Source organism: Oryza glaberrima, chromosome 2 (assembly GCF_000147395.1).
Source record: "Oryza glaberrima chromosome 2, OglaRS2, whole genome shotgun sequence".
Classification (NCBI taxonomy): domain Eukaryota; kingdom Viridiplantae; phylum Streptophyta; class Magnoliopsida; order Poales; family Poaceae; genus Oryza; species Oryza glaberrima.
In genome coordinates this window covers 22,077,042-22,102,886 of record NC_068327.1, presented here as the reverse complement: position 1 = coordinate 22,102,886, position 25,845 = coordinate 22,077,042, and the positions used below count along the sequence as shown (strand labels likewise).

Below are 25,845 nucleotides of genomic sequence, written 5' to 3'. Positions count from 1 at the left end.
ACTCCCTTCATCTCGAAAAAGATCAACTTAGGTGAGAAGGACAACGAATCTGAAGCCAGATTTATTGTTTTAGATGGTGTTAAATCTTCATTTAGGTTTTTTTTAAAAAAAACGAATAGGGTATATTTTTATGGTACATGGAAAAGTTATCGACCAACATGAATTATTTTTTACTAAAATAATTACACGTGACCAAAACAATACTACTACGACGACGACGAAATTCAAGTAAAGGCACGTGGTGGTGGACGTCTGCTCCCGTCAGCAAGGAGATCCTGGCATGTTTGGCTGATATATCTCGTATGATATTTGTGAGTGGATGGGCCTTTTGTTTATGCATAAACAAAATCCATATGGATTGTTTTGGGGGCCCAACAGTGAGACATGCCCTGTATAATAATCCTCCCCTTCGAGATAACTACACACAAAGCCGAGCCAAAGTCTCTAGGTCAAAGTCAACAGTTAAATATGCATTTCTCTCAAGGTCTATCTAATCAGTGTGTTTCTTTCGCTTGGCTACCAAGTACTAGTACCAAATAAACAAGATATTATGGTATTGTCACACATGGCAGGTACAAACCACTGAGCTAACCACAGTAGCTCACAGGCCATTATCCTGTCAGTACTTAAGAGAGTGAAGCACGCAACACACGGTTGTTAATCTCCTTAGCCCTCTCCTCCATTGGAGCTATAGCTAGCAAACTTTTTTTTTTTTTTACTGAGCAAATTCAGTTAGCGAAGCGAAAACCATGAAGGTAATTAACATGGTTCCTTTTCTCTCATGATTCCCGTGTTTCTGCAAGTTTGAGTTCGAATTTGGTGTGTTTTAATTTCTACGAGTTGCACCACGAATTGGTGCGTGTTTTATGGAGGTTTATTTGCAGAGTTTAATTGGTGTTTCCTCTGAAAGTTTCGTCTACGTACATATTTTGCTTTGGTCTGCTTGAAACTTTTTGTCCGAGACACAGGCGAGATTTTAGTTAATCCATGTCTGAAGAACTTATCTGTGAAATCCATGCGTTGAAAATTTCAGAAGGAGATCATTATCAGGATTTCCGTGAAAACCGAAAAATGCCAGAAGAAGGCCATGAAAGAGGCTGCTACTGTCAGCGGTAATCATCTTTGTTTTGATCTTGTTTTGAATGCGAAATCGTGGTTGTGTTCTTGTTGATTTCATGGTTGATTTGATTCCGGTCGAGCTGCAGGGGTGCAGTCGGTGACGCTGGCCGGCGGCGACCGGAACCTGCTGCTGGTGATCGGCGAGAGCGTGGACACGAACAAGCTGACCAAGAAGCTCAAGAGGAAGGTGGGCTCCGGTGAGATCGTCGAGCTGAGGACCGTCGACACGTTCGAGGCGGCGGCGGCGATGTTCCCGGGCGGGATGATCATGCCGCCGGCGGCGCCGGGGAGCAAGGACGCCGCCGCCGCCAGGGCGATGGCGACGACGCGGGCGTCGCCGTACCACTACCAGCCGTCGCCGTACGGCCCGTACCACCAGCAGCAGCAGTGGCAGCCGCCGTACGCCATGGCGCCCAGCCCGTACGCGTACCCGTACCAGTACCACCCGTCGCCGATGGCGATGGCCGGCGGCGGCGGCGGCTACGGCTACGGCGGCAGCAGCTACTCCCGTGCGGTGGCGCTCAGCCACCCGGCCATCTACTCGCCGCTGGTGGAGAAGCACGACTACCACCCCATGAACCACTCCACCACCACCAAGAAGAAGACCACCACCACCACCACCACCACCGGCGCCGGCACCGGCCGCGCCGCCGCCGCAGCCGCCGGCGGCAAGACCTCCAAGGCGGTGTCCCGCTCCCGCCGCCACCACGAGAGCGACAGCAACGCCTGCTGCATTCTCTAGCACCAAATTAATCTCTCTCCATAAAATTACCTATATATGTGCATGCATGTACATATGTGTGATTTTGCTTGGTGCTTTCTTGCCTTGTTCTTTTCCATTTTTGAAGGTCGTTAACCTTTTGCTGCTTTCTTTTGCGGTTAATTAATTTGGCAGCTTTTGCTGCACAACCTAGTGAATTAACCATGTATAATAATAAAACTGTATATCGTAAAAACTGTACCTGTAAAACTCTGTTACTGCTTGGATTTCTTCAGAGATTATCTGAGGTTCTTGCAAGAAAAACACATCTCCTATTACAGAAGAGTGGTAGCTTTGTCTTGTACTATTAAAGATTGTGATGCAAAACTACTCCCAGATTTACAATTCATCTCGGTTAGAGACTACAGAAGAGTAGTAAACGATCAAAGGAACAGGGAACTGCAAAAGACAGTAAATTGAATAACTGATAAAGATCAAGGAATAGAGAACTGTAGAAGTAGAAGCTAACTTGCTAGATACGCACACCGTTAATTGTTTGGATTAGTTGATGGAAACCAAATTGCAGCTTCAGAAGATTAAACAAAAAAAAATTCCTGTAGCAAGTCACCATCAGTACAGAGAGTCAGAGAAGATAGATATTGAAGCATCCCGAGAATCCAATCAGCACTCACTCGACATCGATTAAACATAGCAACCGATCGTCATCGTCGCGCCCCCGTTTCTGAACTATTTTAATTCCTTGAGCTGATGCCAGACGCAACAGGGATAGTTAACTGGCATTGCTTCTTGGCTGGACTTCAAATTCTTTCAGCACTTTCACTTTTTAGTTTGAGTTGAGTCCCGATCAGCTTTCTAGGCTCCGTTTCTGATTTCCAAATGGAGATTTGTCAAATGTTAATTGTCAGTAGTAAGGTAGCACAAAACAAAAACCACCCTAGTTAAACTATTGGGTGATTGTAAGCTTCATCTCAAATTTAGCAGATTATGTACACGCACTACGCAAATTTATAAATTGAAATGAACATTTTACAAGTTTATTTACTAAATTATTCTCCCTCCGTTTCAGATTACAAGACGTTTTGACTTTGGTCAAAATCAAACTGATTTAAGTTTGTCCATGTTTATAGAAAAAAGTAATAATATTTTTAACCTAAGATAAATTTATTATAAAAATATATTCAATTGTAGATTTGATGAAACTTATTTAGTATTATAAATATTACTATATTTGTCTATAAACTTAGTCAAACTTAAAACCGTTTGACTTTGATTAAAGTCAAAATTTCTTATAACCTGAAACAGATGGAGTACATATCTGTTGAATAATCTCACGTTGGTTGTGGAAAGGCAAGTGACCTAATATATAAGTGGGGGACCCCCTCACCTCATTGGCTAGCTTTTGGGGTGGGAAATACCTTCACGATCATACAATTGGTATCAGAGCCTGGTTAGTTCAACATCTGGTGAAGGGGTGGTAAAGGGCTGAGGTACGTGTGAATGCCTGATGGACCGTGGATCTCACCTTACCTCATTGGTTAGCTTTTGGGGTGGGAAAGGGGCAGTAAAGGGTTGAGGTACACCAATGTGTGAAGGTAGACCTAATATATAAGGGCATCCACAATGTAAGCCATTCCTAGAGTGTCCTCACTAACTGAGGACACTCGTAGGGGAACTCAGCTCGCAATGGAGAACACCCCTGGATGGGCTCCTCAAAATCCCAGCCTACAAAGCCACAAGTGTTGTTTTCCTCTTCTACCCCTCTCTTCAAACTAAGGAATTTGAAGATATGAAGCATTCAAAATACACGAATATATTCAACACATGAATTTTCCATCAGCAACGGGTAGCCTCAGGGGCGTGTCCCTAGCTCCTTCCGTCCATCTCCGTTTGCTTTTTTCGTTCGCACCGTCCCCCAGCGACGCCACGCGACTCCCGCCTGGGCGACGCGGCTCCTCCTCCTTTTCGGCCAGGGGACGGGCTCGAGGCACGCGTTGCGGCGACGGGTGCTCCACCTCCATATTCCCCTTCCACTCCTCTCCCCTCTCTCTCCTGTTCCCCTCGAGCTCAAGCCGGAGGGAGCTCGCGGGCGGCGCTATGTGGCGGAGTCGACGGTGGCATGGTGGGGCAAAGTCGCAAACCACGCAGCTCGAGCTTGTGCTGACCATGGTGGCAGCTCGCTCCTACCGTGCGCCCGCTTCAATTGCTCCGCCTCGCTTGCTTCGCCCGGTACCCAGCTCGGCCGCGCGCGCGAGCTCGTCGGCCGACTGTCGCCTTGCTTGCTCCGGCCGGTACCTAGCTCGGCCACGCACGCGAGCTCGCTACGCCATCCACCGAGCTCACCATCGGTTTGCTGCTCTCGATGCCTCTAGAAGATTGGGGGAAAAGATGAGATAGAGTAGTACAGATGATGCGGTGAATGGCTATGAACGAAGAGGATAAGATAGAGTAGTACAGATGATGCGGTGAAGTAGTACTAGTACTTGAGAGTGAGATAGAAAATAGTATCCTATTGCTTAATTAGATTATAATATATAGGTTATCCTTAATTGGTCCCTCACCTCGTTGAATAGCTTTTGGGTGGGAAAGGCTCTTTACGTTTCTTCGATTTACTTTTATCATAAACCAAGCCGCATTTCGGTGTACTGGCTAATGGACTTTTCTCAACTTATACACTACCATTTTGGTTTATAAAACGAGATAACTTTTAAATCCTTATTTAGGCTCAGCGATCAGTGGCCAAGGGACAACTGCCGTTCCGTGAATGAAGTCAAGTCAAGGATTGTTGTATGTTTGCTCCAAGAGTCAATTAAACACTTAGGTTATTAGGACGGTTTCACACGTTCATTTTTCAACATGGTGAGATGGACCACCGGGAAATTGGGTTTATTTTGTTGACAAATAGGATAGCTAGCTGTACCGATCATGCATGCTCATGTCACGAAATGACAACAGTAGATTAAGGGGAGACGACATACTCGAATCTCCTTGATATATTCCCTCTAGAACAAACTTGGACAACCAACATGATTGTTGGAATACTTGCAACTGTTGAACTTGTTCGTAAGTATTTTCAATGAAGAATTATTCAAGTAAAAAAAACAGAACAGTAATTTGTCCCTTCTCTAGAAAATATGAGAGTTTGCATTTTTAAATAAGAAAGGTATAAATCCCTAGTATCTGCATCCGACGTCAACTTAAGGATGCACATTACCACTACATTAGCTAAATGTTAATTGAGACCTAAAACGACTAAGAAGAAAGAACAACATGATAAAAACTTTAAAAAAAATCTGAACCTGTCATGAAACCATAGGCCGACCGACCACAAAATTGCAATAGTTTTTTTAGCGAGGAGACATTTCAAGCTTCAGTCCTACAATAATGCTTTCAAAGAAAGGATACAACTTGTACAATCGTCATCAAAATCCAATCAGTACAAAATTATATTAAATGTTTTCACCTTAGTTCATAGTATGTACCATTCTCCTATACAACATCTTCAAGACTAGGACATCCAATATATCCAATGTTTTTGGACATCCAATCCAATGTTTGATGCTTTCACTGTCTCCAACGAGTGAATGCCAAAACCAGTTTTTCCACCTCAAGAAGAGCATCAAAAGACTATACCTGGGTATAGATACATCACTGCACATGTAACATGATACTCAGTAGTACATCCATAATCTCACTATAGTCTCGTTAGAAACCTATCTGCATATACATAATATTTGTGGGTACCAAAATTTAAACTCTGACAAATAAAGTCATTCACCCATGACTCCACGCCCCCGACTATTATCGCTAAATTCAACTAATAATAACTTATCCTCACTAATTAGGAAGCTAGTATAAACCCTTTATTTCAATTAGGTGTTAAGAGAAGCAAATTTTGAGGATTGTCGTGATCACATTCAAAACCAACAATAAAACCGTTTGATCTTAATGTTGATGAACATGATCTCTTCCTTTGTCGTTACATTTTCATTTTCATATTGAACTATTTACATAACCATATACTGTTGTGCTCATCATAGTAACACAACTTATTATATATACTGCCATAAGCATATCTTCTGTGGGAGTAACTTTTATACTCCAATCATAAAAATCTAAATTTATACGTTTCATAACCAATTTTATTCACGGTGACGTGAACAAATTCAAGAAACTTTTATATACAGTACTCATGAATAAAAAAAGAATCAAGAATCTGAATTTTTGTCAGACACGGATACCAAATACTACTACGAATTCAAATTTGAAGAGAATAATAATTGGATGGAAAGTTTTGAACATCTAACGAACTCCCTCCGTATTACCGTTCTACCCTCTATCATTGGCTCTACGCGTGCTCAACCGCTAATCCCCTCCCCTCTCTCCCTCCGATCATCCGCGGCGGCGGCGGCGACCGGCGACCGGCGGCCATGCGGGTGGCACCCAAGGTCCTCGTCCTCGTCCGCGACGCCGCCGGCTACGGCGCCGCCCTCGCCGACGCGCTCCGCCCAACGCCGGGGCTCACGAGGTCCCCCCTCTAAAACCCTAGCCTCTTTGTGTTTTTTTTTCTCTCTCCCCGAAAGGACCAAAATCCAGCGCCTTACGGTAGCTGACCCGTCGTCGCTGGATGCTTTTTGCAGGGAGTCCGCGCCCCTGGAGCTCCCCCTCGCCAAGTACGGCCTCGACGGGGAGAAGGCCTCCGGCGAGCTCGTGAACTTCTCCGATTTTAGTGGCGATCCGCAGGTAAGCGTCCCTTTTTGGCCAGTTATTTTGTAGCTTCAATTGGTACTATGTAGCCATTTGGATTGGAACCAAAATTTGCCAATCTTTGGGTTGTTTTGTTTGATGCTAATTATTGCCCTGCAAAAATTTTGGTAGGCTTCAAACCAAAATGGCCTATATGTCGCAATTTTACTGAAATGCGTGAATACTATAACTTTCACAATATGGTTTAGTCACTTAGTAAATCTTGTGTCTTAGGGTTTGATATGGTATGCACCAATCAACTACTGGCAAGTGTGTTTTGGAGGCACAGGAAACTTTGTTGCTGAGGAAGAGAGAACTGATGGTTTCGATATGAACATATGTGTTATATCTGAGTGTTTGGAACTGATTATCATCAATTCATCATGATTCAGTTTGAGCACTTGATATATTAAGCCTGAGTTGTATTTGTCAGTTATCACTCTTTTGGTTGCTGCGAGCCTATTACCCTTCATTTTGAACTGACTTCTATAAGCATGGCGTTCATGTATACTGGGCTTATTTCTGTTGGTGAAGATCTTTGTACTTCCTGTCTAGCAAACATATAATAGATTTCTGTTTTCAAGGTCATGGATATAGCGCTCTAGATTATCTTGTTGCATTTGGTCAGCACGGAAATTACATATTTTACAGTTGATTAAATGGTACCTCATATTATGGTGGAACAACCTGAGGCAATCCAGTGCAAAAGGCTACCTTTTTGTGGTTTACTTGTTGTCGTACTTTTTTTAGATGAGCAGGTTTTACCTTGTCCCCTAGATCTATTGATTTCATGTTGCTTTGTCCTGTTAGGAAAGGTTAATTTTCATGTCTTATGGTTAACTGCCAGTCAGCTGGCACCTGATAGCTTTTGCAGTTTTCACAATACACAATTGTAAGGTCATAGAACTGTTGTCATGCACTCTCTCTTTCAATGTCACTTTATACAGTTCTGCAGTTCTTTGATGACCAATTGATACTGAATGACTGTCCAACCAACTATATATAGTTTTTTACCTATTTCTTTAATTCTTTTTTACTTGGGAGTGTTCATTTCTTTCTGATAGCTAAAGTTGCAAATGAGTTCCATATGTATACCACATCCGAGCTGCATTTGATTTCTGTTAACTTTTGCCAGGTGTCCTTTTTTGTCCTACCAGACTATAAGCCTCCTGTTGCAGCGTGTGCTATGAATGAGGTTTTAGCATTGGTTTCTTCAGAAGCTCCATCCACTCTGCCAACCCTCATTGTCCCATTTATGACAAGATCTCCAAACTATTATCATGGAGCAAAAACAGGACAGTTAGCTACACTCCATGGTGCTGAAATAGGAGCAACAACTGAGTTTACTCAGATGTTAGTTGACGGAACTACTAAACTTCCTCAATCTTTACAAGTGCGAAGTGAGCCAATACTCTGTTTGCTGGAAATGGTTCGTGTGTTGAATATACCGACAGTTATTCTTTTTGCATCCAGTGGACAGCACCAAGGAAAAAGCTCTACAGATGTGGACCTTGAGGTACATACTCACTGGCTGCTAAGTTCCAATTGAATTTTTCTTTGCAGTGTATTTCTTCTTTCTCTTGTTCTAAATGAAGATACTTGCAGAATAGGAAACTACTACAGTTTTAATAGCTAAGCTTGAAGTCAACTTTATGGTAATATAGCAATTGAGAAAACGTTAACAGACTTGGTATCTTGGAAATATTAGGTTGGAACCAAGATAGAAGTTGAACTATAAAAGATGTGTCCAGTAATAGGAAAAGGTGCTCTATGTACTCTTCCTTCCAAATAGAAATCTATAAACCATGATGTTTCCAAATAATTGTATGTATCACTATGATGCTGGAAATAATATTATAATGGTTAGAGAAATTTGAACTTTCAGTACTTCCATTTCATGATATTAGTCCACAATATTAAGCAATACATGACAGTAAAAATTATGTAGAAAAAGGAAAAAAAAATTTCGTTTCGAGCAACTGTGAAGGAGGCAAGGAGCTAGTCTTTTGGTAATTATATAAGGATTCTTGCGTAATTTTGTCTGCCGCACACTCCCACCCAGGAACTTCAACTTCTCTGTACATGTTGCCACTATCTTCAAAAAATATCTGCAGCTTTTATACTTGCATTTGTTGGCTCACCCGACCCCTACCTGTTGTGCTTCAGGTGCTGCAATGTGTAGGTGATCACTTGGCTAAGCACATCAACTTGGAGTTCAGCAAAGAAACTGTTCTTCAGAGGGGGATCGAAAAATCACCGGTCTTTCAGGAACCATGGCGTGAATTGTACCGGTGACAGAATTCTGGCATGTCAGCACCCTCTGAATTTAGTTTTGTAGGCCTTACATGTTGGACTAGTACGGTGTACCAGAATGCTGGAATTGTTCTGTCAAAGGGTGTGTAATATGACGCTCTGTTTGCTTCTGTTTACTTCCATCTTGATAAACTGCTTCTCATTCCTTGCTGCCACTCTAGAGCAAAGCTCCTATAATTTTATAGAAGAAACCGCTGGACTAGTCAATCTGGTCTTCTGGCAATCCTAATTTTCCTAAGGGTTGGTTGGTTTACTTGAGCGTGTAATGACTGGAATTAGTACCCCGGAAGTTTATCATCACTTGTTTGGTGGATGATTTAATGCAGATATCACTGTTATCATTACATTTGGACATTTAAAGGTAGTAGAATGCAAGAGGAAAAGGTATTTCATGTGTGCCTTCGTAAGAGATCGATTCCTGAAATGTGTCAGAGCATCATGTATTTGGACGATCAGTTCGTTATTTATGGGCTGTTTGTGTTTTGAGGAATATTTGATCAAGGGAAAAGACTGAACTAGAATCTCGAATGTAATTAGTAACTGAAACCAGATTTAACCCTTGATATCACAATATTCATTGTCTATCACAGAACATCCATGCAAACTGGAAGAGCCTCTTTTTTTTTCTTTTTTTGCATTGTGTGCTTTTGTTTGGTACTAGAGAGAAGGAAGATGACCTCACACACGCAAATCCTACCTCTGTAAACACATATGAAAGACTGAGCCGACATATTGAGATTAACGAAGTCACCACATGCGTTTTGTTGTTGATGGGTACGTCGCTTATTGATGGGTACATCACTTACCACTGAAAGCTCAGTTAGGGAAACAAGCTAAAACTTGAGCTCGGCTTGGCTCGTTTCCTGGCTCGAGCTGGCTTGCAAGTCTCCTGTTGAAACATCTATTCATATATATTTTGTAATTACTAAAAAAAAGAACAAATCTTCAACATGTAAATAAGTTTATATATTCAATTCTTCAAAATTTTAATGATAAATTTCAAGTTCACAAATAATAACTCCATAAAAAAGTAAAAAAATTGATACAAACACATGATGGCCTAGACTCACGAGTCAAAACAAGTGGCTCGCGAGCCAGCTTGGGCTCGGCTCGTTTCAACAACGAGCTTAAAAGGAGGCTTGGGCTTAACTCGTTTGGCTTACGAGCCAAGCCAAGCCAACCAAGCTCGAGCCAAGCCCGAGCTTTTTTTCCACCCTAGTTAGCTGCAAATATGAACCCATATGTGGTGGAATGCGAACCCGGATGGTTGGTTCCACCACAAGAAACCTAACTAATTGAGCTATGCTCACTTCGCCTATATGCAACGTAAACTTGGAAATATGTAGGATATAGAAATGGACTAGACAAATGTCAAACACTCATTTTTTTTTATCTTACGATAGTTTCTAGATTAGTACTAATACATATGGAATTTGCACTGCATATTTTTTTTCTCGATAAAACCTACTTTCATAATTCATGTAGTACTTTACATTATTGATGAAAGTAATACATCAATTTATCAACCAGATTTAAAATCATAACTCTATCCATTCTAAACTAAATGAGGTTGTGTTTAGTTCCACGCCAAAATTGAAAGTTTAAAGAGATTGGAATGATGTAACGAAAAAGTTAGAAGTTTGAAGAAAAAAGTTGGAGGGCTGGTTTGGTTTGAGGCCTAAATTAGACTTACCAATATTTGGCAATTTCAATAGTGTTAAGTGTCTATTTGGTTTAAAGCCATATTTTGGCATGCCTAAAAAAAGGCCATTTCAATAGTAAACTTAGACTATTTTGACTTTAATCCAAACACAACTGTGCCTTACCAAAATTAGCCATGCCAAAACTTGTCAAAATTTGATATTGACAAAATTTGGTAAGGCCTATTTAAGCCACAACGAAACCAACCCGGAATCTAAACAAAGCCTAAATCTAGGGCCATTTTGGTTTGATGCCAAAATGGTGCCCTACCAAAATGTTGGCATTTTGAATAGTAGTTTAGCTAGTGTTTGGTTTGCTACCAAAATATGCCAATAAGACACGCAAATTGTCAAAATATTTGGCACTACGAAAATTTGCCAATGGTTTGGTATTGCCAATATTTTGACATGGTAACAAACCAAACAAGCCCCTAATGAAGTTCGTGACAAATCCTAGTCTTTATGAATCAGGACAGAAAATAATTCGCTTCCGTTGGTGGTGATGCATAGCGCAAATCTCAAAGCAGGGACAGCGTCAACCCGGCTACTGGCGAAGGAGCACAGCCGAGATCCCCCAGCAATGGCGGCGGCGCAGTGAGCTCGCCGCCGATTGCCAACATGCGGGCGACGCCACCGCCGCCGCCGCGTCCCCCGGCTCGCGCGTATCCAGGAACGTCTCCCATGGGCTCGTCTCCAGCCTTGCCGCGCTCCACCAACCCGGCGGCGCTCCTCGCCCACCTCGCCGCCGTCCTCACCTCGCCCGACTGGTTCCTCAACCCTTCCCTGCCCCGCCTCCCCGCCCTGCTCGCGCCGTCCCTGCCCGAGTCGCTCCCCGCCCCGCTCCCCGTCCGCCTCGCCGCCGCGGCGGCCAGGGCGGCCGCGCCGTCCCGCCACCTCCTCGCCGTCGCGCTCCCGGTCGTCCTCCGCCTCCACTCCCTCTCGCCTCCGCCGCTCCGCCCGCTCTTCGACCGCCCCTTCGCCTCCCTCCTCGCCCACCTCTCCCGCTTCGCCCTCGCGCCGCTCGCCCTCCGCCTCTTCGCCCACATGCACCGCCACGCCCCGCCGGCGCCGGCCGCCCCCACCTACAACGCCGTCATCCGCTCCCTCTGCCGCCGCGCCGACCTCGCCAGCGCCCTGCGGTATCTCAGCCTCATGGTCCGCTCCGGCTGGCGCCCCGACGCCTACACGTTCAACTCCCTCATCGTAGGGTATTGCCGCACCAACCAGGTCGACGTTGCCCGCGACCTGTTCGACAAAATGCCCCTGAGAGGGTTCGCCCAGGACGTGGTCTCTTACGCCGCGCTGATTGAGGGGTTCTGTGAGACGGGGAGGATTGACGAGGCAGTGGAGTTGTTCGGGGAGATGGACCAGCCAGACATGCACATGTATGCAGCCTTAGTGAAGGGGTTGTGTAAGGCGGGGCGGGGGGAGGAGGGGCTTCTCATGTTGCGTAGAATGAAGGAATTGGGGTGGCGGCCAAGCACCCGTGCTTATGCAGCTGTGGTTGATTTCCGGTGTAGGGAGCGTAAGGCCAAGGAAGCTGAGGAAATGCTTCAGGAGATGTTTGAAAAGGGATTGGCACCGTGTGTTGTGACATGCACTGCAGTGATAAATGCCTATTGTAAGGAGGGAAGGATGAGCGATGCATTGAGGGTGTTGGAGTTGATGAAGTTGAGGGGGTGCAAGCCGAATGTGTGGACATATAATGCATTGGTCCAAGGGTTCTGTAATGAAGGAAAGGTGCACAAGGCAATGGCTTTGTTGAACAAGATGAGAGCATGTGGAGTCAACCCAGATGCTGTGACATATAATTTGTTGATTCGGGGCCAATGCATTGATGGGCATATAGAGAGTGCTTTCCGATTGCTACGTTTGATGGAAGGAGATGGTTTAATTGCTGATCAGTACACATATAATGCGTTGATCAATGCTCTCTGCAAGGATGGAAGAACTGATCAAGCTTGCTCCCTTTCTGATAGTCTAGAAACTAGAGGCATAAAACCTAATGCCGTGACATTCAATTCCTTGATAAATGGGTTATGCAAGTCTGGTAAAGTTGACATTGCATGGAAATTTTTGGAAAAGATGGTTTCTGCAGGTTGCACACCCGATACTTACACATACAGTTCATTTATTGAACACCTATGCAAGATGAAGGGGTCACAAGAAGGTCTGTCCTTTATAGGGGAGATGCTACAAAAGGATGTGAAGCCCTCAACAGTCAATTATACAATTGTGATTCATAAGCTTTTAAAGGAGAGAAACTATGGATTGGTTGCGAGAACCTGGGGCGAAATGGTTTCATCGGGTTGCAATCCTGATGTAGTCACTTATACAACGTCTATGCGTGCTTACTGCATTGAAGGAAGACTAAATGAAGCAGAAAATGTTTTGATGGAGATGAGCAAAAATGGGGTCACTGTAGATACAATGGCATACAATACTCTGATGGATGGACATGCAAGTATTGGACAGACAGATCATGCAGTCTCAATCTTGAAACAAATGACAAGTGTTGCTTCTGTGCCAAACCAGTTTACTTATTTTATCTTGCTTAGACATCTTGTACGCATGAGATTAGTGGAGGATGTGTTGCCTTTGACCCCAGCTGGTGTGTGGAAAGCCATAGAGCTTACTGATGTCTTTGGGTTGTTTGATGTAATGAAGAAGAACGAATTTCTTCCTAATTCAGGAACTTATTCTTCCATTCTAGAGGGGTTTTCTGAAGATGGAAGAACGGAAGAGGCGACATCGTTAGTTTCTCTTATGAAAGAAGATAGTATATCTCTGAATGAAGACATCTATACTGCTCTCGTTACTTGTTTTTGCAAATCCAAAAGGTATTTGGATGCATGGGTGTTGGTTTGCTCTATGATTCAACATGGTTTTATACCACACTTGATGTCCTACCAACATCTGCTTTCTGGGCTTATTTGTGAAGGACAAACAGATAAGGCTAAAGAAATATTCATGAATTCTAGATGGAAAGACTATAGTCCCGATGAGATTGTGTGGAAAGTGATTATTGATGGCCTGATAAAAAAAGGTCACTCAGATATATCCCGTGAAATGATTATCATGTTAGAGCGTATGAACTGCAGACCAAGTCATCAAACCTATGCAATGCTGACTGAGGAATTACCTGACAGGGAATAATATGCCACACAAGTTTCATTCATCACTCGAAGCAAAATCCCCATCAGCTGTGCAAACTGGCATCTCATTAGGTGCTGTTCAAGCACAAGGTGCACCAAGTGATGTGAAATGGATCATCCAACATACTCTCTCACACACAAAATGAGTTCACGCTCTATTTGCTCTCTGGAAGGTACAAAACTGGTTCTTGGTATTATGACTTTGCTATTTATTTGTTACTCTCAGTACATGACTATATGTTTTGCTTCCCGTAAAGCTTTTGACCGAAGTGTACAAATATAAAATTCCGCATTCCACCTGATCAATACTAACCTTAACTTTACATACTGAATTGATACTAAATTCTCTAGCCTTCAGTGTGTTCACTGAATAATGTATGACACCACATGAGAATCCGTAGCTCCTGAACTAAGAAAATAAAAGAACTCTAGATAATGGTGGAAGCACATATAACGACTTGATGCTATATGTTGACAATTCTTTTTTTTTTTTTTGGAACATTGTGTCTGGATATCCACAAATAAGGTCCATAGAGTATAACTTTGACATTTACCCATGTGAACTATTTTTCTTGGCAAAGGAAGATTTTTGAGCTATACAAAACAACTTGCTGTACTTGGCAAGGTTAGTTAATTGCTTGGGTTATCAAGTGAAACAAACATTGACATATATCTGAGGTGTTCAGAGAAAGCATTCATAAATGTATCACTAAATTGATAGGCCGTCAGGAAAAATGATGAATTCTGTGATTTCTTGAAAAAAAATGGCTTTGTTTTGTTATATGTTCCTTGAGTTCTCTAGACAATTCCTTGGATTTCCTTTTCCATGTGTAGTGTACAGATTTTCTGAGCAGAAACATCCCTTCTGATAAAGCTGTAGCGCTGTACTCGAAAGATAACTTGAGTTTGAAGCTTAACAGAAAAAGGATATCACCAAAAGATCATAAAGCTAATAATACCGTGTTCCTTTTCTTTGTAGAGCAGTGATTATCAGATTTTTGAAGACTGATATGAGCGCAAAGCATTTGAATCCAGATTGTGTGTGTGCCTGTACAATATCAGGTCGACAGATAGTGTTTACAGATTTGTAGGAGCCAAAAGTCCCATACCGCTATGGCAGGCTTCGCTACTTTATTATTTTATTGATCTGAAGAGAGGTTGCCAAGTTTGATTCGACGATTTTGTCACGGATCTTCTGAGTTACTGTGTGGCACAATTTCTGATGCTGGTTGTTGAACCGATGAGTGATCTGATTTTTTTGGGTGGCAAGTATTGTTGCCAGTAAAATATATGGAAGGGCCGAAAGATTTGGAAATGCGCTCAGCGATCAGTTTCGATAAATCATCAACATAGGAATTACTGGTAAGCCTCTTTCAACTTTTGCATAATGAATCTTCAGTTCTAATTCCATGTGCAATATAGGTAGATTTATCTGTAATTGACTGACAAAATGTTCCAAGAGAAGGAACTAATCTGGTCGGCTACTAACTTGTTTGCACTGCCAGTAATATTGAAATAAGCAGCAATCTTGAAGTTGTGTACGCGCAACTCGAATAATATTTGCATTACGTTGGCACTGTAAAAGGAAATCATGAGTTGATGCTACGATATCAGTACTGTTATATCGCTTGGTTTGATGTCTGGAAGCAACGGGATAGCTGACTAGAGCATAGTGACAATCTACAGAAGTCTCATTTCTTCTGTTCAAGACCGACACATAGAAAGCATATGGCACTACTTATATAGTTACTATATGGTATTGGTATGTGTTATTCTGTCATACGTAGTATATGCTCAACTGTGCATTCCATCTTAGTACATTTATGTACTGATGAATAATCCATCTGGATGGTGCCAGGTCACAATCTGGGAAAGAAAAAAAGGAATCTATTAACGGACGGCCAAGATTCCCTGGCCCACTCAAAACAGCGAAATGCACAAAGCCTCGCTCGGCGTCTGACAGGCTGTCACGGACGTGTGCTCACAATCGGGCTTTCAGGCTGAATGTATGGCCCAGCCAGATAGGAAAGACAGCGTTATAAACCAAAGCCACGCTGCAGCCATAGCTGAGCACATGTAGGTGCCCCATTTTGTCACACTAAATGTTACTTACTTTGTTTCATATATTATAATTTGTTTTGATTTTTTTTAAGTCGAACTTCTTTAGGTTTGATCAAATTTATAGAAAAACTTAGCAACATATCTACAACACCTAATTAGTTTCATTAAGTTTAACATTGAATATATTTTAATAATATATTTGTTTTGTGTTGGAAATGTTATTATATTTTTCTCAAACTTAAAAAAGTGGAAAAAATCAAAATGACTTATAATATGAAATTGAGGGAATATAAGCATGTTACACTTTGTTTGGTGGGTGTTTGATTTATTGTCATAACCGTGGTTGATCACACTTCTGCTCCACCTATCTTAGACATACTCTCTCCGTTCCTAAGAAATCCAACTTCTAGGGATAAATTACGGACATAGTGGCAGCTTTAGGAATTTCTCGTTGGGTGATTCTACTCCATGCTCAAAATTCTCTTAACGTATAAACTTAATATATATATGTGCAAAATTTACTCAGAAGTATGATACAAATATAGCATATAGTACCTCATAATATTACACATCCACTAAAATTAGCATTTGAGCTTTGTAAAAATTACAACATATATAGTCATTAAGCCATGCATATAAACAGTGGCGAAGCCAAGGCCCGGCTTGCACGGGCAATGGCCCGGGCTCCACCAGCTACACGCAGCAATTCACTAGTAAATTAGTGCCTAATTACCTTAGCAATCATCTTTCTTACTAACCGGTATGGCATGGCAGTACAATGCAACTAGTACAGCAGCAAACACGCTCAACACAAACTTTTAAAGCAAATGTTCATACTAAAGTTATCTATTATAGGTTTTTATATACCTTATTTGTTGTTAGACTTGTCCAGACTCATGAAAATTTTTGAATCCGCCGTTACATATAAAGTGAAATTGGCTGGATTTGAAGGAGGGAGTCCTTCGGGACCAAAATTGATGGTGATCAAGGGATCACCTGGATCACCCTCAGAACTGTCACTGAGCACGTAGTAATTATTTGTTAAATTTTGTGGCTAGCAAACTCTTAGCCACACTTTAATAAAACTTAGAAGAAAAAGCTTTGTGATAAAAAGGCATGGGGAAGTGTAGGTGTCAATCAATATGCTCTTATCATGGAGTACTCCTGATACGGATCAGGTTACTCTAATCTTATAATCATGGTGACTGTGGGTCATGTGACTGTGAAGCAGGAGAATCCTAGTTTGTTGGAGACACGTCTGTGAGAGCCGTACAATAAGGTGATGAGCAGGTACAATAAGATGATGCAAATAGGTTGTACAAGTTGCCACGTTATATTCGTACTTATGTGGGGGGAGAGACAAGAAAAACGGGCTATAGATTTATAACTAGCTGCAGCATGTGCTTAATAATCTATGTGAGAGAGATAGGTAGATTAGATATTAATAATGCAATATTTATCTACAACCAATAACTAATTGTATAAATGGATTATTAGGTTGGCTTTTATATTAACTGACAGTTGGGCCCAGAAAGCTATCTGCCGACGTGTCAGCGTCTCGCCGCCGGCCACGCGTGTGGGCTAAAGCCACTGTTGTTGTCCACGTCAGGTCGCCAGCTCAGCCGGGGCGGAGGCAGCCAAAGGCACGGTCGTCGTCGCCCCCAAGCTCCCAAGGAGAACAAACAACGGTCACTGTCAGGGCGGGCCCACGGGGTCGGAAGAGTAAAATCGCTCGACGACGGTACGTACGGTACGAGCTCCCAATCCGGAGGCAGTAGGCTGTGCGAGTGTGAGGTACTGTTCCACAGTACACGAGTAAATGCTTTTGGTCCCCCTATTGTACTGGCCTACCACAGGGTTAATGTGGACCTCCAACTTGACTGCTCAAATCTTGTATGGCTGTGTTGGTGAAATGGGTGATAATAATGGCTCCGGATTATTTGTTGGTTGTATACGGTATAATATTCCATTATCAGTGTGGGTCCTTTTGAATAGTAGGAATGGGAAAATAATGAATAACAAAAATACATGATTCTGACAAAAACATAAGTGCAAAACAGAGAATTGTAAAATGTAGGAAAAACATAGGAATAATCGTTTGATTAGACCGTGGGAAAAATATAAGAATCGGATGAGAGATAGACTCGAACGAAAATTTCTAAGAGGTTGGAGCTCTTGATAAGTTTTCTCCAAAACTTTTATAGGATTGTTCATTCAATAGAAATTTTAAAGGATATGATAGGATTCAATCGTTCGTTCAAAGGCTTTCATAGAAAATATTTCTATAGGATTTAAATCCTCCAAATTTTTTATATTTGTCCTACAAATCAAAAAGGCCCTAAATTGTGAGTTTAAACCATATAGCAGAGCATATTGATGGGTATTGCTTTGGTAAATACTACTACTAGTACACTGGATTGGTTCGTGTTTTTGAAAGGTTTTCTAGAGGGCTATGGTAAAAGGTCCATTTCGTATAACAAAGTTCCATGGGATAATAAGACATCAATATTTTTAGCAAGTCAAGAATATAGATAAATATTGCATTTGAGCAAAAGTAGTAGTAGTACCTAGGAGTATTTTTACCAGATTATAATATCTAAATGCTATACCGCGATATCCCGTCTGGATAGGATAATATCAGGTATGATACCTTTTTTTGTTAATACCAGCTCATACCGGTCGAGTACCAACTGGTACTGACGATACCTATAGGTACCCGTCCATATCTAAACATGTCGATATATGATACGTATTCAGAGATAGAGCTGGATCTAAACATGACGGACGGGGGTGTTGGAGAAGTAGGAGACAATGGCACGATTCGATTTTGGTACTTTGGTGCTCTAAAGTGTCCAATGGCGGCGGGGCACTCGAAAACTCCTATGCCCATGATGACCCACACATCACCGCCGTTGCAACTGCCATTGTCGGTTGTTTGCCGCCACCATCACACCTCTCTCAAGACTAAGACCTTCTCCTCCCTCGCCATTGCCTCTTTCTTCGCGGCCTCCTCATCGTCCTTGCACCTGCGTGAGAGCAACAATAGTGACAGCACCCCCTCTTTCCAGTGTCAAACCCTTTGCCGTTACACTGAGTTCGCTAGGGATGAGAGAGGAGAGGGTTACGACAGCCATAGAGGAGGGACTTGCGGCAAGAACGACACATATGAGGGTGGAGGTGATGGTTGCATCACATACCCGCGAGAAAGAATCTACTATGCATTATATTTCGACTTGTGGCCTCATCCTACGTAGCACACACTTTCTCCGTGAGGATACTCTTAGGGTGGTTTTCACTCTGAATGCTCTTAAAATCTTAGTTTGAAATTATTCTCACCAGGTGTCATCAGTTTATAAGCAAAACCCCTAAGCTCAAACATACATGCATTTTTAGAACATTACAATGTCGACGGAAAATTAATGTCTTAGACATGGAGATGTACTTCAAAACATAAATTATGTAAAGTACTTATAGAACATAACAACATTATGGGGTTAAGAAAAAGCTCTACATTCGTATCATGTCCTTTTTGTAGTCTCCATCGATGTCGTTTTCCACCGTTTGACCAAAGTATTCGCAACAACAATACCGACACTGAAATTATCTAATGCATTCCTAAATATGAAAAAAGAAAACGAATTTCTTATCGCAAAAAAAAAGAAGAGAAAGAAACAAACAAAAGGAATTTGGCGAATATAAACAAAGCAGAGAGCAGAGCAATCTCCAAAAAGGAAAAGGTAAAAGCGAAAAATAACCAAAGGGGGAAAAAAAGAAGAAGAAGCAGAGGAGTGAAGAAGAAGAGGGTGGATAAAAACGGATTTACCTTTTTTTCCGAGTCTCCCAAACACACAATCTCCTCCTTCCCACTCTCTCCGTTGCCCCCTTCCTTCGCATCTCCTCTCCCTCTCCACTCCTCCGCTGCGGCGGCGCCGGAGCTGTGCCCGCCGCCGTCGGAAGCGTAGCAGTAGGGGGATGGCAATGCCCCCCCGGGTCACCGATCCCCGGCGGTGAATTTCAGCGGGCGGGGAGCCGCGCCGCCGCCGTCGACGACGACGACGACGAACGACTCTGGTCCGGCCTCCTCACTGGTATGGTATTGGGGGGGGGGGGGGGGGTTCCTCGATTTGGCTTCTGCGTGCTCGTCCTTGTTGTGTCGGGGTAATCGGTGAAGCTGCCTCGTCGCCGGGGAAGGTGGCTCCCCGGCGACCCTGACGGGGGACGGCGGAGGCCGGTTGAATCCAACCGGCTCGGTGCGTGGAGGGAGGGGAGGGAAAACTCGGGTAGATTCGCAGACCTGTGGTTCATGGACATTCTGTGAATTGTCCTACCATGAAAAATGGTTTACATCTACCGAATCTGTAATTCGCTATGTTCTCATGTCTCCTGGGGAAAGGGAGAACCTGTAATTTTCACTTTTCAGAAGAAGAAAAAAAATTGTCAACGTGATTGTATAAACTCTAGTTGTTTTTCTCTTTTTTTTTTCTTTAAAAAAAACTCTAGCTGATTCCTTTGTGAGTTCAGTGTTTGTTAGTCTATGAATATATATATCATCATGGTGTAGATGTTTAGAAGGCAACCTAAACTGAACCCTAAATAGCCAGGCACAATGCAAAGCCATTTTAGGGGTAGTAGCGTATTGTTACTGTCATTTTCCTTGGTATACTGTTTCTAAAGATAATTCCTCTGTATACTTGAATATGAAGGTGTCGCTGTTATCTTCGAAAGCCAGATTTTTTATGTTATTTACCGATTCATTTTGATCTTTTTTCTTTTGCAACTTGCAAGGACAATGAAGTCATATGGTTCAGTTTCAATTTTAACTGTACTTTTTTATGGAACATACATTTTCTAGAACTCTTACTATGAATGTCTTTATAACTGAAAATTCTGTACTGATATGGGAGCTGTTGTGCTTATCGCGTTTTTATACATGTCTTCTAGGTCAAGCTACTGCATTTGTACAGTTCGCTGAAGATCGGTAGTTCGTACAAGCTGGGATGAAGTCAAAGACTAACAGGAGCATACAGAAGGCGAGAAAAACAGATAATGTCCAAGGAGGACCAAACTGGGTTCTTGTTGCGGGAGGAGTTTTGCTGAGCACACTCTCAGTTAAACTTGGGTGCAAATTGAAACAACTATTTGATGCGAAGCAACGAAATAGTAATACTTCCAAAGGTCTAATGCCTCCATTTGCTGTTGTAACCTTGATTCCTTGTCTGTATTGTTTTAAATGTTGACTGCTGACTTTGCAAAATTGCAGCCCAAAGAAGGCCAGGAACATGTGAGTTACACTCAAATCTCTACCGGTTTAGTGATCACCTGAGCTGCTACCATTGTAATTCAGGTGCTTCTTCTGTAACTTAATACGATCTATTGCCTTTTTATCACTGTATGCTGTACCTGCCAGCCTATGTGGTTTTGATTGTTATCACTCTTCCTTCAATTTATAGAGTTAAAATGCAAAACTATCTTAGTTACAGGGGTGCATATATGCTATTTGCATTTCAAAAATAATTTGCAGTATTATCTTTGTATAGCTTCAATGGAATAAAACATTAGGCGTAATACTTTCTGCAGCATTCATAACATTTTGTTTCAGCACTTCAAACTTGCTGAATACCCTTCTTCCCTCACTTTCAAGGCGCGATCTCAACTCATAAAAAAAATTATGAGTTGTACACCAAACTGTTGGGAAAAAATATTTAAGCATCATTCTTCGACATTTCCAAAAACCAAGGCACGTTTTTATCAAAATCCTACTAGTGGGATGAAAAAGTTATTAGTCGTCCGTGAAATAACCACGCTACCTTCTATAATCTATACTATAGAGGCCCAGACTACCATCAGGTTTGCCTCTCATTTTAGCTCATAGTGTGATTAGTTCCATGAAATGAAAGCGCACTTGATCGTTGTTCTTTTGAGAACTTATCACAGACAGAGTAACTAAGTCTACTAGGATTCTCTTGACGAAGATGCTTTCGTGCAAAATGCTGGAGTAACAACAACCCAGAAATAATAACATAGCACTGCTGAGAAAATTGCAACTTGCTCGATTTGAATGGTAGAATAACAACATCCCCAGAAATGAGAACTAAATAACAGTGTTGAGAAATTGCAACTTGCTCAATTTTTCTGGTTCATACAGAAATTATCTGTTGATATGTAAGTTTGTTATAACTCTAAGACCTAATCTTGCACTGTCTGTTACCAGCTGTAGTCATTAGTCAAGAGTTAAGACCATAATTATGCTGCTGTACAGAAGAATGTTTATGCACAGAGAAAGAAAATTAGAAAAGAAGATAATGTTTTATATGAGTGGAGTACTATTGTCATTATCACATTTTCTTACTTCCTTATCGAGCACTTTGATACACAGAAAGTGCTGGTGTAGCTTTACTTTATTCCTGTCTTTCTGGCTGTGAAGCATTTACAGACAATTAAGCAATTTTCACGTTTCCTATCTGTTCTTACATTTATGTTCCTGGAATTAATATAACTAAGTTACATTGTATTGTGTTGTAGTTTCCACATTGTAAATTGTGTTTAAAAACTTTTTGTTAATTTTTTGTTGCCATGGCACTTTGTCAACATATGGGAAGTATTTATTCTTTGCTATTTTTTGCAGGGTTTTCAGGCAATGGAGTAGGAGTAAAGCAGGCACCTGCAAGTCCTGCATCAAAACAGATGGAACCCTCCCTTCCACTTGTGAAGATACCAGGACCAGAATCAAGCAAAGAGAATAATGGCGTCATGTGGATATCATCACCTGATCGACTTGAGGATCCTCGTAAACCATTTCAGTACTCAAACAGTTCTGGCTCTCCTTGTGTTTCAGAATCAGGATCTGACATCTATAGCAAGAAAGAGGTTATACAGAAGCTGAGGCAGCATCTCAAGAAACGTGATGAGATGATCATGGAGATGCAAGCTCAGATTGCTGATCTTAAAAATTCTCTTAACATTCAGGAGACACATTCCACCAATTTGCAGTCTCAGCTGGATTCCGCTAACCGTGATCTCTTCGAATCTGAGCGAGAGATTCAGCACCTGAGGAAGATCATTGCAGATCATTGTGTTGCAGAAGCACTCTCTCATGATAAACCTTTGCTGGCTGGGCATTGGCAGTCAGGTGCCACCAATGGGCATGCCAATGGCTATGCTGATAGCAGCAGTGTTGATGACCCTGAGCTGCATTTTATTGGCCTCGACAAAAGGAAAGGAGAGGCAGAAAGGGTGGAGATGCTCAAGAGGGAGGTCGGTGAGCTAAAGGAAGTTATCGAAGGGAAGGACTTCCTGCTTCAGAGCTACAAGGAGCAGAAGGTGGAGCTCTCTTCCAAGATAAGGGAATTGCAGGAGAAATTCTCAAGTCAAGTGCCCAACATCCTGTAGGATCTAAACATAATGTCACGTTGCTGCAACGAGCAGAAGCCAGAAGGTGGATCATCTCTGCTCCATTGACCGGGGAGTTTCAGGAGAAGAACTGTCAGCACAGATGCTGAACATTTTCCTAGGATATTTTCAGAATGTTAGGTTGATTGCCGTCTTTCTTTTCAGTCATCGTAATGTTAGGTTGATTTGCTTCCTTTCCAGTTTTTGTCACTTTGGTATCAAAAAGGATATCTTTTTTCCCCAGCTGCTAGTCCTAGGGTAGATGAATTAATGGAGATCTTGATACTCAAGGTGTTGTACAGGTTTTCGTTCTGCAGACACGGCTGTGTAATGTCATTCTTTCTCCAAACTACTTAAGACGCATTAAGCATTCATTTAGAATGCAACAATGGCATCTCTACATTTAGTTCTGCTCGGCCCATGCCATGAGACATTGCTTTTACCTGTGGTTTGCAAATACTGAATACTGAGTCTCTTTTCATTCAATGCAAATATACACATTGACCTTCTGAATGGACAAAGCCCAAGATCAGATATCATACAAGAGTTGTCACTTGAATCAATACAATTTATTAATTACTTGCACTTATATGTATCTTACTTTAGCTAACAGGAAGCGCATCCCATGTTCATGAGAACATGCACTCTGCTTAATTAAGTTTGGCCAAATGGCTCTCGCACATGGAAAGATCCTTCTAAGATTATCTCCTCTTTTGTTTGCTTTCAAAACGAAGAGTAGGCAGTGTTGCGGAATTCAGATATGGGAATTCAAAAAGGAAGATCTATCGGATGAAACAGAACATAGTTAGCAATATAGTAATATGGTAGCACTGTCACTGAAAACTATCTCATGAATCAAATCTAGTGAGCTCAGGCCAGGTTTCTAGCGTTTGTCCCTTGACAATATTATAACATTCGTGTACTACATATTCATGTTGTATATATAAGAAAACACAAGTCAGATCATATGACCTGGCTAATTGAATTAAACATATTTTTGCCGAATTGACTGCATCCCTGTCAGGTCGTCAGTGTGCAAGCTAAGCTGAAATATTTCGGTTCAATGTTTCGATTAGTTGGGCGGTCTATTCCTGAAACTTATGAGCCATCAAGTGTTGGTCAGCATCGGACGAAACCTAACGGAAGGCAGGATGTGATTTAGATGGCTTAGCTTGATGGTGTTGTGTATGTGCATTTCATTAATGTTTTAATTCTTGATTTCGAGAGTCTAGCATTTCTAGTATGTCAATATAGTAGCAGCCAAAAACGATTTTAAGGCAGAAATTTTACACTTCTACTCTTAGCGTTGTAGAAACAAGACTGAATAATAGAAAAGTGATGAAAACTAACTAGATATATTTAAAATTATATTTCAAAATTTATTTTTTTTATCAAATATTTCAAAATTCAAATTATGGTTGGGCTTGTAATTTAGCAGACGAGCTGCCAATGGAGTACTTGCTTGGCTTTGGTGACATCTTGTCTCTATCTTGTAGTAATATAATGAGATCCATATAGCAAAACTTTTTTTTTTCAGAGATTCTTTCTACGGCTTTCATCAATCAAAATTTCATATGATGAAATATTGCCAATCAATCTAAGACCAAAATTTCTCTCTGAAGATTATAGGTTTTCATTAGATGATACACACTAATTGGGCTGTAAAATTTCCTTGGAAAGAATAATACGCCAAGATACATACTAAATCAATTACTGGAAATGAACTTGTCAAGTTTAATTTATACTTTCCCACCTTAAATAAACAAATATTGCTTCCAATAAAATTTCAGATAATCCACAAATTACTTCCAGCTACTGCAGCAAGTCGTTATGTGGTTAAAATTTCCAAACTTCGGTCAAAATTTCCAAAACTTCGGTCAAAATATACTAAGGTGTATTCTTTATTATAAAGAAGACTACATTCTTGTTAATTTTTTTTTTTACAAAACAAAGTGTTGCAATTTTTTTGTCTTTTTCAGATGACAATTTTGATATGTTTTAGTGACAAACAGCTACAGAAAGCAACACATTTTTAGACTGAAAAACAAAACTTTGTCCAAAAACAGACTGTTGGAGAAACTAATAAATGTACCTTTCTAGTACCACATTTACTACACAGTACCATGATGCAAAACATGTAAGAGTAGTAGCGTGACATGTTGTTATGTGTAGAGTATATTATTTCGCACGCTAACATCTTATCAAGTGACACAAACCTCACAGTCAGTACATCTGCCCCAATATTTGTTTTGCCAGTCTTAAACTATGATGAAAAGGACTTCACATTAGTTTTGTTCGAAGGAAAAAAAATATTTTCATAGCAAAAAGGTCATTAGTTTAGCTCGAAGAAGAAAGCTAGACTCAATATAATTGGATCCATTCCAAATAGCAAGAATTAGGATTCTATTTACGTGAAAAGGTTACATCGTTTACTATGAAATTGAAGCAAAAAAATCAAATTGGTACTTTTTTATTTAATTTTAAAAGTTTTTCCCTGTCTAGAAATGCTTCGTTGGTACCAGTATGTCTAATAAATTTTGGGTCCGTAGAGGTGGTTTGGAATTTGGAGCACTTAAATGTGGGAGAGCTGTCCTCTACTGCTGGTTTGATTTCGCCATTTCCTCCTCTATTTAATGCTTCTCTC

General features: G+C 41.4%; 4 protein-coding genes across 11 annotated transcripts; all 4 read left to right on the top strand.

The window, feature by feature from the left end:
* The first annotated feature begins 592 nt into the window (after positions 1-592).
* Positions 593-2,164, top strand: LOC127763871 (uncharacterized). Its single transcript, XM_052288671.1, has 3 exons — positions 593-755; positions 1,034-1,112; positions 1,206-2,164. Exons 1-3 carry the CDS (start codon positions 750-752, stop codon positions 1,859-1,861), a joined length of 741 nt encoding a protein of 246 aa, XP_052144631.1. The 5' UTR covers positions 593-749; the 3' UTR covers positions 1,862-2,164.
* Positions 2,165-6,167: 4,003 nt separating this feature from the next.
* Positions 6,168-9,240, top strand: LOC127761283 (uncharacterized). The gene is made up of 4 exons (XM_052285556.1): positions 6,168-6,365; positions 6,478-6,580; positions 7,719-8,099; positions 8,750-9,240. Exons 1-4 carry the CDS (start codon positions 6,268-6,270, stop codon positions 8,876-8,878), a joined length of 711 nt encoding a protein of 236 aa, XP_052141516.1. The 5' UTR covers positions 6,168-6,267; the 3' UTR covers positions 8,879-9,240.
* A 1,844-nt stretch (positions 9,241-11,084) lies between these two features.
* Positions 11,085-17,759, top strand: LOC127764195 (pentatricopeptide repeat-containing protein At5g65560-like). Of its 6 annotated transcripts, none has more exons than XM_052289039.1 (4): positions 11,085-13,924; positions 14,731-15,513; positions 15,610-15,827; positions 17,422-17,759. In XM_052289039.1, exon 1 carries the CDS (start codon positions 11,215-11,217, stop codon positions 13,750-13,752), a length of 2,538 nt encoding a protein of 845 aa, XP_052144999.1. In that variant the 5' UTR covers positions 11,085-11,214; the 3' UTR covers positions 13,753-13,924; positions 14,731-15,513; positions 15,610-15,827; positions 17,422-17,759. The 6 variants fall into 6 exon arrangements, with proteins under 6 accessions (XP_052144999.1, XP_052144998.1, XP_052144997.1 ...); XM_052289038.1 differs by having other exon boundaries at positions 17,310-17,759; XM_052289037.1 differs by lacking the exon at positions 17,422-17,759 and having other exon boundaries at positions 14,731-15,113; positions 15,257-15,513; positions 15,610-15,903.
* A 1,882-nt stretch (positions 17,760-19,641) lies between these two features.
* Positions 19,642-23,611, top strand: LOC127764350 (uncharacterized). Of its 3 annotated transcripts, none has more exons than XM_052289222.1 (4): positions 19,642-19,900; positions 20,754-20,972; positions 21,073-21,156; positions 22,438-23,611. In XM_052289222.1, exons 2-4 carry the CDS (start codon positions 20,810-20,812, stop codon positions 23,199-23,201), a joined length of 1,011 nt encoding a protein of 336 aa, XP_052145182.1. In that variant the 5' UTR covers positions 19,642-19,900; positions 20,754-20,809; the 3' UTR covers positions 23,202-23,611. The 3 variants fall into 3 exon arrangements, with proteins under 3 accessions (XP_052145182.1, XP_052145181.1, XP_052145180.1); XM_052289221.1 differs by having other exon boundaries at positions 19,643-19,883; positions 20,754-20,987; XM_052289220.1 differs by having other exon boundaries at positions 19,643-19,900; positions 20,754-20,987.
* Positions 23,612-25,845: the final 2,234 nt, after the last annotated feature.